At 44.4% G+C, this 13,021-nt stretch overlaps 1 protein-coding gene across 4 annotated transcripts in view; it reads right to left on the bottom strand.

The window, feature by feature from the left end:
- Positions 1–13,021, bottom strand: part of LOC106591625 (echinoderm microtubule-associated protein-like 5) — a 69,017-nt gene that overhangs the window by 48,653 nt on the left and 7,343 nt on the right. For all 4 annotated transcript variants that reach the window (XR_006769410.1, XR_006769411.1, XM_014182907.2 and 1 more), the window contains exon 2: positions 4,385–4,544. Coding sequence is in view for 2 of the 4 variants with exons in the window: in XM_014182907.2 (XP_014038382.1) it covers positions 4,385–4,544 (160 nt within the window). In the remaining 2 variants the exon portion in view is untranslated. The remainder of the gene's footprint in view (positions 1–4,384; positions 4,545–13,021) is intronic.

The following is a 13,021-nucleotide window of genomic DNA, read 5'->3' as shown; positions in this document are numbered from 1 at the left end:
ATCTGAGCTGGGTATCTCCACATAACCCCTCTCTATTCCCATGGACGCCAGAGCATTGGACGGACGCTCCATTGGCAGGGGCACTCACAGTACGGTTCCCATTAACCTGTGAGTGTCGGTCAATCACAGTGAGTCCATATAGTTTCTACTAATTGAATCTCCTCATGTTCCTGTGGTTTTGGGATTTTCATGGCTCCAGAGGCACAACCCCCTGATCGACTGGGCTACTAGTTCTATCCTGGGTTGGAGCCCGTTCTGCCACGCACATTGCCTTAAGGCAGCACAGCTTGCCCAGGGACGTCCTCCTGCAGGCTTGGGAAAAGCCTTGGATCGCTACGCTGTTCCCGCGGAGTACCAGGACCTCCGGGAGGTTTTCAACAAGACTCGCGCCACATCACTTCAGCTGCATCGTCCCTATGATTGCGCCATTGATCTCCTCCTGGGCACCACACTGCCTCGGGGGCGGCTTTATTCCCTGTCTGGGAATAAGGCCATAGAGGACTACATTTGAGGACTCTCTGGCTGCAGGGAGCATTCGTCCTTCTGCCTCCCCAGCGGAGCAGGGTTCTTCATTGTGGAAAAAAAGGACTAAACCCTGTATCGACTACCGGGGCCTCAATGACATCACAGTAAAAAAATCAACCACTCCTCTCCTCAGCATTCGAGCCTCTCCAGGGGGTGAACATCTTTTCAAAGTTGGACCTTCGGAACGCCTACCACCTAGTTTGGACAGCCTTCAACACTACGTGAATCTGGTTATGTTGTTCGGACTGACCAACGCTCCCGCAGTGTTCGATACCCTGGTCAACGATGTGCTCCATGACATGTTAAACCGGTTGTGTTTGTCTACCTCGACAACATCCTTTTCTTTTCCTGTTCAGCTCAATAACATGTCCTCCACATCCAACAAGTCCTCCAGCACTTCCTGGGGGAACCAGCTGTTTGTCAAAGCAGAGAAATGTGAATTCCATTGCTCCATCATCTCCTTTTTGGGATACGTCATCGCTGCAGGGAACGTTCAGATGGATCCTGACAAAGGTGAGAGCGGTGGTAGATTGGCTGAGTCGTGATTGCATGAAGCAATTGACAAATGATTCAGAAGGGCTGTTTAAGCATTGTGGATACAGCAGGGATCTTACTTATGTTTGTTATCAAATAAATGGTTGGCCGCACAGCCCATGAGTAGTTTACGGCCCGCAAAATAGTTTACAAAGTTGATATATATTTTTTTTAAAGGTAGCTCCGGTAATATGAGTCCTAACTTTCTAATGGTTTGACCTGGAGGCAATCTTTTTGCATGGTGCAACGATGACACGATCACAAAGCTGTGCTCTCTTCAGAGGCTACTCCGCGATACAGCAAAGCATGTTCTAACAGGTGAGGTGCAAAGGGAAGTGAACACTAACGCGCTCTCCAGTGAAGAGGAAGTTCAGTAAATATTGTAGGACAGTGGAATGTTGATAAAACTGCTTCTTTATTGTTGACAGTAAAAATGCGTTATGGCCCTTATCAGGGGTTTACAGCTTGGTCTTGGTGGGGTAGCTCAAAGGGTTTATTGCTTGGTCTTGGTGGGTTAGCTCAAAGGGTTTACAGATTGACAAATGAAGGAGGCTTTTATACACTGAGTATACAAAAAAATTAGGAACACCTGCTCTTTCCATGACATCAAGTCAAATTGTATGTCACATACGCCAACAGACACCTTTCAGTGAAATGCTTACTTACAAGCCCTTAACCAACAATGCAGTTTTAAGAAAAATACATGTTAAGTACAAAATAGATAAGTATAAAATAATAAATAGTTAAAGAGCAGCAGTGAATTAACCGTAGCGGGCTATATACAGGGGGTACCGGTACAGAGTCAATGTGCGTGGGCACAGGTTAGTCGAGGTAATTGAGGTAATATGTACATGTAGGTAGAGTTAAAGTGACTATGCATAGATAATAACCAGAGAGTACGCAAATAGTCTGGGTAGCCATTTGATTAGCTGTTCAGGAGTCTCATGGCTTGGGGGTAGAAGCTGTTAAGAAGCCTTTTGGACCTAGACTTGGCGCTCTGGTACCGGCTGCCGTGCGGTAGCAGACAGAATAGTCTATGACTATGGTGGCTGGAGTCTTTTTGACAATTTTTAGAGCCTTCCCCTGACACCGCCTGGTATATAGGTCCTGGAGGGGCGTATATCTAGGATTAACCTAGACTGACCAGGTGAATCCTTTTGAAAGCTATGGTCCCTTATTGATGTCACTTGTTAAATCCACTTCAATCAGTGTAGATGAAGGGGAGAAGACAAGTTAAAGGCCATGTTCTGTTATAATCTCCACCCGGCACAGCCAGAAGAGGACTGGCCACCCCTCATAGCCTGGTTCCTCTCTAGGTTTCTTCCTAGTTTTTGGCCTTTCTAGGGAGTTTTTCCTAGCCACCGTGCTTCTACACCTGCATTACTTGCTGTTTGGGGGTTTAGGCTGGGTTTCTGTACAGCACTTTGAGATATCAGCTGATGTAAGAAGGGCTATATAAATACATTTGATTTGATTTTTAATCCTTGAGACATGGATTGTGTGTGTGTGCCATTCAGAGGGTGAAGGGGCAAGACAAAATATTGAAGTGCCTTTGAACAGGTATGGTAGTAGGTGCCAGGCGCACCGGTTTGAGTGTGTCAAGAACTGCAACGCTGATGGGGATTTCACTCGCAACAGTTTCCTGTGTGTATCAAGAATGGGCCACCACTCTAAGGACATCCAGCAAACTTGACACAACTGTGGAAAGCATTGGAGTCAACATGGTCCAGTATCCCTGTGGAACGCTTTCGACACCTTGTAGAATCCATAACCCGATGAATTGAGGCTGTTCTGAGTTCAAAAGGGGGTGCAACTGAATATTAGGTAGGTGGTGTCCCTAATGTTTTGTACACTCAGTGTATATTCCTACTGTGATTAATCACTGAACCCATAGAGACCATTTTGAAACAAATCCTTAAAATGTAAATGTGGAACTTTTTATTTGCATTGAATGACAAAAAAGTGCTTTTAACAATGTCAACTGTCCTCAGAAGTTTCTTCACTGTCATCTGGAAGTGGCAATTTTTATTTTTTTTAACCTTTATTTAACTAAGCAAGTCAGTAAAGAACAAATTCTTATTTACAATGACAGCCTACCCCAGCCAAACCCAGATGATGCTGGGCCAATTGTGTGCCGCTCTATGGGACTCCCAATCACAACTGGATGTGATAAGGCCTGGAATCGAACCAGGGACTATAATGACACCTCTTGCACTGAGATGCAGTGCCTTAGACCGCTAAGCCACTTAGACCGCTGGAACATAACACAGTCCAGACAATGTTGACATGACCAGATCCGTAGAGAGGACAGAAAGAGATCAGGAGACTCAGTGAACACAGAGGCATTCAGAGCCAGACCCTGTTATAGTTTTAGACTGTCACATCCTATCTCAATCCCCAGACGACTCTATCCAACCAGGAAAATGCATGGGCTAATTTTCATGGTGTAGCTCTGTAAACAGTGGAGGTAGAACTGCTCTGAGGGGCCCTATGGGAGACTCAGAGGGGCTCACCAAGATAAAACTGAGTGCTTGATCCATGAAATATAGATTTTTGAATTTCCAGCAAATACTAGACAGCAAACGACTGTAAATAAACCCTGAAAAGTATTCCTCTGTGGAGAGTTGGCAACAAGCTAACATTTCAGTGGAAGGAGTATACATGAAGTTGTTATAACACCTATCAATAATGCCTAATGCAAATTATACTAGTTCCTCCTATACTGTAAGTAACTTATATGAAAACGCAACGGCCGAGGGGGTGGGGGTTGCAGAATGTTAAATATGGCATGAAGAGCTGAAATACATTAGCAATAGTTTGCACAGAGAAAACAACACCATAAGTAACTATACACTCTTCTACTGTAGTACATTGCTACTCCAGTCATCAAAGCTCTGGCCCCTGTACTGTTTGTGTTGCTCACCTTAACTACACAACGTGCTGCCAAACTCTGTGAGTCAGTGGATGAAAGAGATTCCAGCTGACTCTTAACGTTAAACCTCTCTCTCACACTCTCTCTGTCTCTGTATAGCCTTCCTGCTAAAACCACTGGAGTAATCACAGATGTGTCATTTAGAAACGCAACCCAGTGGGCGAGCCGAGCAGGAGCGCCACTGCCATGCCAGAGCAGAGGAGGCGCTAACAGTCATTGAGCTGATATATTCATTTCTTACTGAACTATTCATGTTAATCTAATCATCTGCAATTATCCTGAGTCTTTTCCCCTACATCTGTCACTTGATGTAGTACAATAATACGAAAATCCGTATTTTGTATGAGCACACAGCATGGATACGCATAAGGAAGTGTTGTCTCATAACTGTACCTGTCCATCGAGGTCGAAGGCCAGGCAGGCGATGCCGTGTGTGTGTGTGTCCTTGAGGATGGACACGGTCTGTACAGTGTAGGAATCCCACACACAGATGTAAGGCTCCTTGCCCACCTGTCCTGTGGCTACCAGCACACGCTCCGGATGCAGAGCTAAACTGTAAGGAGAGAGAGAGATAGTCAGAAAAATAAAGAGGCAGAGAGAGAGAGAGAAGGGGGAAGAGAGAGACAGAACCCAGAGAACCCAGCTGCAAATTCTAAAAGAGACCAGTGAGTCTATAGTCTATAGACCTAATGATCAGTGATTATCCCTTTCACGGCAAGCCTGGGTGTGGACAGAGCAGAGGAAGGCCCGCCGTTATCAGAGAGGGGAAGCTATTAGGCTGAGCTGCCATGTTGGATCTGTGACAGGCCAAGGCAGGAACATGGTGAATCAGAGGGGCAGCTTTACCCCCCGGAGGTGCAAGTGTTCTAATTAACCCCTTCATGCTCAGATACACTCACAATGTCATCCTTAATCTTTGGATGTTTTACACTCCAGGGCATGGCAGGAAATAGCCTACCCACTGCCCTATTTCAGGATTTATCATCCTCTGACCCCAGCCGTTTGCCCCTTCACCTGTAAGTCGCTCTGGATAAGAGTGTCTGCCAAATTACTAAAATGTAATACTCACCTGCCCAACTGCTCCTTACCTCTCCCTCCCCTTGCCCCTCTCTGCTCCCTCTACTTTCCCCCTCCATCAGGGCACGCTCCACATCTGAGCAACAGCCTGCCGTCTGATGTATGTAGCATCCCCCTGCCAGCAGCCGCCAGTCACGTTCCAGGCAGGGCTGAATGATTCACTGGGCAATTCTTCCCCTTGCCTTGTCCTGTTATATATTTCATGGTGCGACGTAGCTCCCTACATTATAATCAGGGCTCCTGTTTTGCCAACTGCACTCAACAACTTCTAATCCTGTATCTTTGTATTCAGATAGCAGGCCAGAGATCTACCGCACCAGCATGCTGCTGACTCCCGTCAGCTCAGAGGGGGGAGGCGCCAGGCAGTTCTCGGTTTCCTCGGGTTTCTCTGGGAAACCAGGCTTCTCTGTGTCAGGAGATTATTTTTCATATTTTATTGTGACACTCAATATGCATTTGAAATGGGCTCCCGTGACTATTCTGCTCGCTCTGTCACAGCTCTGGAAATCAGTGACGGTCGGTACCTTTTTTTCATGAGCCTGGCCTTATTTCTATTACAGCACATTGGATGACTGTCATTCATATTCCATTCACCCACTTCAATGTAACAGCGACAGGTTTAGGCTACTACATGATACTCAATTTTCCCTATACCTATCATGAGGTTGCTACATCCTAGCCTATGAATGAACGTTTACAATGTAGGTGCACACAGGTCGAGAGAAAATGTTGTGTGACACATTCAATACCCCCTTGCACACTCTTGCCTGCATCTAGCTGATCTAGGGTGTAATCATTAGTCCAACAGTTGCAAACGAGAGTTTCTATTGGATCCCGAGGAGCGCAGCAGTCTAAGCCACTGCATCTCAGTGCTAGAGGGATCATTTCAGACCCTGGTTCGATTCCAGGCTGTATCACAACCGGCCGTGATTGGGCGGCGCACAATTGGCCCAGCGTCATCTCGGTTAGGGTTTGGCCAGGGTAAGCCTTCATTGTAAATAAGAATTTGTTCTTAATAACTGATTTGCGTAGGTAAATAAAATAAAATAAAATAAATGTTTATCCCCGTTCCGTTTGCTTCCGTTTAAGACATTTTTTTCAACAGAATCGGCGGAATGAATAAACCCCTGATCAACCGTAAACACAGTTCACTTTCATATCAGCTACATTGTATTCCTTCTTGCATCTACGCACTCTCCTCCTCTCACCTTTTCCCTTCCCTTGTGAATTTCATTGCACAACACATCAGCTGTATGTGACCAGGCAAAAAACCTTTCCAAGCCAAACCATATCATAACCGCTACACACAGCCTACATCGTTGTCACCATATTAGCTACAGTAACTTTCTAGTCAACATTGCTAATAGAACTAACATGTTAGTAAACCTGCTACAACCATGCAGTAACGTTACAATTTACAGTCAGTAAGCAGTATAGCACTTACACCGACGGGCCCGTGGCAATAAATTATTAAAACCAAAAGCTTACCTTCACTTGGAAGAGTTCTAGTAGTGTTGTGTTGGATAGTCATAGCCAGATAGCTAAGATAGCATCCCTCTGTTTGAGCGGAGTAGGCTAAATTAGCTATCTGCATTTGCTAGCTAAGTAAGTGAAACTGAAAGTGAAGAAAAACTATTGTCTTTCTCTCCCTGAGTCAACTACTCACCACATTTTATGCACTGCAGTGCTAGCTAGCTGTAGCTTATGCTTTTAGTACTAGATTCGTTCTCTGATCCTTTGATTAGGTGGACAACATGTCAATTCATTCTGCAAGAGCTCTGATAGGTTGGAGGACGTCCTTCGGAAGCTGTCATAATTACTGTGTAAGTCTATGGAAGGGGGTGAGAACCATGAGCCTCCTAGGTTTTGTATTGAAGTCAATGTACCCAGAGGAGGACGGAAGCTAGCTGTCCTCCGGCTACACCATGGTACTACCGTAAAGAGTGATGTTGAGGCTACTGTAGACCTTCATTGCAAAACTGTGTGTTTAATCAATTATTTGGTGATGTGAATATATTTTGTATAGTTTTATCTAAAACGGATAACTGTTTTAGTGTTATTCCTCTATTCAGCCGTGGTGCTGTGTTAGTGATAGGCCAGCGATGGGCTTAGAGTCTTGAGGAACAGGGCAGTGTTTAATGTTTTTCTCACCCCTCACCCTCTCATCTCCCCTTCCTCCCCTCCCAATTCTGGGAACACAATCCAGCCTGGCATCACTTTTCAACTCCTCTTGTATGAATTACATAATCATATCCAAGCAGCTAGAAATAGTAGTCAGAGGAAGATAATATGATAGGTGCTCTTTGAGATACAGGAGAACAGCACATGAAAATGCTTTTGAAACTGTATGTGTGATGTAGTCATCAGATAAACAGCACACTGATATCAATACCATACATTCAGCAGCTTTATTCAGTACACAAATTAAACAAAGAGAAGGACATTGGATCCCAAAGCCTAGGACACAGAGGCATGGAGAGGCAGCCTTTAGTTATCATGCCCCCAGCCTCTGGAATAGCCTGCCAGAGAACTTCAGGGGGGCCGAAACTGTGGAGATATTTAAAAGAGATCTTAAAACATATTTTTAGCTTTGCTTTTCCTTTTAAGTTGTTCAGTTTGTGTCATTCTTTAGTTTATCTTGTTTGTTGTGTAGTAAATATTTCAGCTTTTATTTGAATTGTTTTTTATTAGATGTTTCCTGTAAAGCACATTGCGTTGCATTCCATGTCTGAAATGTGCTGTATAAATAAAGCTTGATTTGATTTGAATTAGCCTTTGTACATTGTACCTTACATTTCTGAATGCAAACATTGCACTTTGCATCGCTGATTACAAACTGTGCTCTGAATATTCCTGAATACTCAAGGTCAGGGACAGAAAAAAAACAATTGTGATTCAGAAATTCTACATTTCCTACAGGGAGGTTGCATTACTCTAGCCAAATAGCACTATGACTCACTGTCTTTCTACACAACAGACTCGGAGAACCTCAGCTGCAGGGACAGGGGACTTTCATTCTACATCTGAGGGTGGAGAAATGTCCTTATTAAGGAAATCCCAAGCAGAGGTCTGTGTTTTCCTCAGAGCAGCTGGAGAGTGTGTGGGGAGACGGGGGACCCAACACCAGTGAAGGCTGTCCCACACGGCCTTTTCATTACCAGTGACAGTGAGGGTTGAGACAGGTGCATTAATCTCTCCTCCTCCCAACTCTATCCACATAGCTGTGGACAGATGGGACAGGCCAAATTGCAACCCACCCTGTAAAGGCAGAGGTTAGCTGGGGCACACCACATCAATCAAGACTCAGCCCCTAGGGCTGTTCTACTAGTTTATAAAGATAGGGCATCTCTTGACTCATAGATTGTTTTATTCCTTAGTTCGATTTACAGTCAAACCTCTCAGAGTTTTCCTTCTCCTGTACTGACATAGTGTGACAAACAACTACAGACAGTACAATAGAAAAACTGATCCCAGTCCTTACGGCAAAATAACGTCACCGCTTCAATTGCATTTCTATCAACTAATGAGATAATGGACAGAGCTGGATGGTAGTGCAGCGCTGCAGTGCTCTGGGTTGACAAATGGCTGTTTGATGTTGCTGGCTTCCACTTGCCAAGACACTCTGAGTGGAGGAAGGCAGGCGGGCGTGTTGGGCTGGATAACTGCAGTCATTGAGGTGGGTGCTGGGTGCCACTGCTACACTGTTGGGATGGAGGAAGTGAATAGGGCATGTTGAGAGGAAGCAATGTAAACCCCAGGGATAGTGACAATGGTTTAGGGACTTGGTATGGATGATGGCCCATCATCATGGTGACATAGAGCTACGGCATGGGAGGAGTCAAAGATAATTCAGGGCCAGACAAGGGATCATTTATCTTAAGCGTTTGATCAGTGGAGGCTCGGCATTCATTAGGAAAAAGGGTTTCACTGAAGCACGGTGTGCATACTTGTGTGCGTGTGTTTTGTTTCGTTACACAGCAAGTCTGCTAATTGTATAAATCTTCATTCATTCCTCTCAAATAAGTATTGTTGCTTAGGGACAACTCAATTATCTTGACATGGCTAATAAATTAACAAATTATGCTGTCAAATCAGCAACTACATCAACCTATCTTTCTTGAATCCAGGCCCCTACATTAGTAGTTTACTTCAAGCAAATTCTATTTATCAAATAAAACATTTGTCTCTTGACTGATAAGAGTACAAAATGATTATTAAGGTATATTAAAACGGCAGATATGATGCTTCACAGCCACCCACACATGCACCACTAATCACGACTTGTTTAGTTTCCAAGTCAGGTTTGATCCACACTGAAGGAGCAGTCACCTTGCCTGCTCTTGTCCAGGATTATAAGGAAGTGGAGGATTAGCACATTTTTAAAAGTCAGTATTTATCTTCCTTGGCTTCTACAAAGCATGTTTAATCCGTCCACCAATAACACACCATGTACTGCACCTGTCTGTCTGTGGCGAGGCTGCTCTAAACTATAAATAAAAAAAAAGAGGCAAAATTACGTATTTCCTGTTGATTGAGATCACAGCTTGTGGCACAAACGGCAAGACAACACCTCAAAACACAGTTTATCTTTTTCTACAGCTTGGTGTAGTTTGGGGAAGATGCTGGATCATGCTATTTTCTAAATAAACAGTCCAGCATTCTGGAGGATCTTATTTGGACTAGACAGATATGCTCTTTAGAGTGCACAATGGCATTGTCCCACCAACAGCCTCAGACCTGTCAATCCACACAAAGCACCTGAAAATAACACTCAACTTCAGAAGCTTTTCTCTTGTGCAGTCATGCATCAAAATCACATACTATGATGACAAGGATTTAATTATGTATGTATGCGCGTGTGTGCGTAGGGGAAGGGGGTTCAGGATGTGCTCGAAGAGGGATGCCGGTATGGGGGGGGTTGAAAATACTTGAGCTTTACAGCAGCACTAGCTAAGATAAGCAGCTTTGGATAATAAACAAATGGATGACTGTAGTACTAGCGTAGGCTTTGGGATTTTGAACAGGGGTGCACCAACCAGGATACAGAAATGGATAGCCAACCTGATGAGTGTGTGCTGGAAAACCAGTAAGAGAAAATGGCTTGTCCCCAGCTAATAGCATCACCGTAATAGGCTCAAGCACATACGCATGACTTCACCCACATCGTGTGTGTACCATATGTGCTGAAGCTGTAATGAACGCGAGGGGAGACAGAGAGATGGTTTCAAGCGCAGGGCGCAGCAGGTGATTGTTGAAAAGGACCACAGGAGGAGGCAGGTAGCTGGGTCCAGGGGCAGGCAGAAGGTCATACACAGGGGGTCCAAAAGGTCAACAGTACAGGCAGGGAAAAGGCTAGAAACGTAGTCCGGGAGATCAGGCAATAGGTAGATAACAGGAAATCCGATACGCTAAAGTACAGGCAGGGAATAGGCAAAAGGCACCATTAGTGAAGCAGGCAAAAACTATCATACACAGGAGGCGTAAATCACAGGAAACCATCGCTCTGAAAGCTGTGTGTCACAAAACAAACAATATCTCACAGTGATGGGGTGCAAAGAACTGAACTAAATAGTGTGTGATAATGACATACAGGTGTGTGAACAGGTGATTATAATTCAGGTGATTGGGATCTGGAGAGTGGGCTGCGTTCAGGGGATCTAGGTGTTTGAGTGTGAGCTGGAAAGTGGGCTGCGTTCAGGGGATCTAGGTGTTTGAGAGTGTGAGCTGGAAAGTGGGCTGCGTTCAGGGGATCTAGGTGTTTGAGAGTGTGAGTTGGAAAGTGGGCTGCGTTCAGGGGATCTAGGTGTTTGAGAGTGTGAGCTGGAGAGTGGGCTGCGTTCAGGGGATCTAGGTGTTTGAGAGTGTGAGTTGGAAAGTGGGCTGCGTTCAGGGGATCTAGGTGTTTGAGAGTGTGAGCTGGAAAGTGGGCTGCGTTCAGGGGATCTAGGTGTTTGAGAGTGTGAGCTGGAAAGTGGGCTGCGTTCAGGGGATCTAGGTGTTTGAGAGTGTGAGCTGGAAAGTGGGCTGCGTTCAGGGGATCTAGGTGTTTGAGAGTGTGAGCTGGAAAGTGGGCTGCGTTCAGGGGATCTAGGTGTTTGAGAGTGTGAGCAGGAGACTGGGCTGCGTTCAGGGGATCTAGGTGTTTGAGAGTGTGAGCTGGAAAGTGGGCTGCGTTCAGGGGATCTAGGTGTTTGAGAGTGTGAGTTGGAAGCAGACGTTACGGAACCTATGTGTTGTTTTATATACACACTGTATGCATAGCACACCCATCCTGATAAAGAATGACACATTACATTTGTACTGCACAACTACTTCTCTATAACCTCAACTATTACTGTGTGAGCATAATCACTTCAATCACACCACATCCATCACAAGGACAACACATCTGAAGTCAGGGAGAAGTGTCAGACAGATGTGTCAGGCATTCCTGCTTTCAAGCTAACGCTTGCTCCAAAAAAGGCAGCAGCCTCACCCGAAGTTGAGAGTTGCAAGCTCCTGCTAATAAGATAATGGGTTCAAGAAGAGCTGAAATGCAGTAGATCCTATTGTTGGTGGAACAGAGAAATGAGGCAAGATGAGAGTGAGTAGCTAGTCATTGCTCAGAATGACTATAAATCCTACACATCCTCAGAAAGAGCCAAGTAGTACTGCAGCACCTTCTCATCAGAATAAAGAGCATCACGAATCCACACAGATTAACCCTTACACCCGTGCGAATTGGCCTATATGAATAGGGCTAAATTGAAAGGTTTCTTACAGAAGAAATGCATAACCACGGCAGCAATTAAAAGGGAACAGTTTGGAGATTATGGGAAAATTATTAGACTAAAGGTGTGGACACAAGAGTTCAGCTGACACAAGACTGAATCCAAACATTTACTGTACTTTTCCCAGCATTTGTTGATAACGAAATCTTGAAAACACTCTGGATACATTCAGTAACATGATAAGAATATTCTTGGACATTTTGAGGTAGGTGTAACATAAGACAAAAAAATGACAAGGGTTTGAGTGAAACGTCTATCTCGTGTTTCCAAACTATGTCATTTCAATGCACTTTTTTTTGACTCAAAGAGTCTTCAAGTATAAGGTGCCGTTGAGCTCTCCTAGTTGTGCTGTTGAGGAACTAGAGCAAGCAAACTTGTATTTGTTTTGATTGGAACACAGCCCTGCATCCCTGCCTTTACACAATTACTGTTGTTGCTTACGCAATCCAAATACAGTCCATTATAAATCGCAATCTGGGTCAGGTAGGCATCATTTGAAAGGTTGTTCTATTGCCAATATGAATAGCTACATTACAAAATACGATCTTACAGTATTAGGCTTTCACAAGGCAATTCAGAGAAGCAGATGATAATTTTGGTGCTCATAGAATGGAGTTATGAGTGCATTCAGATGTGTGGTCCACAGAAAATGTTCCTCACAATACAACAAAGTAGGCTCATTCTGTTCAGGACAACCCTGGGTATAACGTCATGTCATCTTGTAACTGTACATCAAACATAGTGATCATAAACATTGACCCTGTATATGACATGAGTTTTATGACATGCGAAGTGCACATTTGGATTCAGGAGTGTTTGGCTTGCATGACATCAAATCGGCATTTATTATAATTATCAAAGTATCGTCTTTCAAAATACATCAAGCCCTCGTAATTTCCAGAATTTCCCTCACTCAGACAACAAAAAAAGTTGACCAATTGATGGTGGTAAGTTCAGAACGTCTGTCAGTCGAAACAGAGCTGTGAAGCGGAGACCCTGACCTCTGATGTCAGGTATAGCATGTTACTGTACAGCTACTGCGTTCTAATTTAGGAGCTTATCAGTGTCCAAATCTGCCAATTTCAACCCGTATAAGGGCAAGATTTCAACCCGTATAAGGGCACGAGCTACGGATAACATTAGAAATGAGTGCATACACATGGTAGATGGCCACACAGAGCAC

Source organism: Salmo salar, chromosome ssa01 (genome assembly GCF_905237065.1).
Source record: "Salmo salar chromosome ssa01, Ssal_v3.1, whole genome shotgun sequence".
In the NCBI taxonomy this organism is placed as follows: domain Eukaryota; kingdom Metazoa; phylum Chordata; class Actinopteri; order Salmoniformes; family Salmonidae; genus Salmo; species Salmo salar.
Note: the sequence above shows the minus strand (reverse complement) of the source record. Positions and strands in the feature narration are given on the sequence as shown.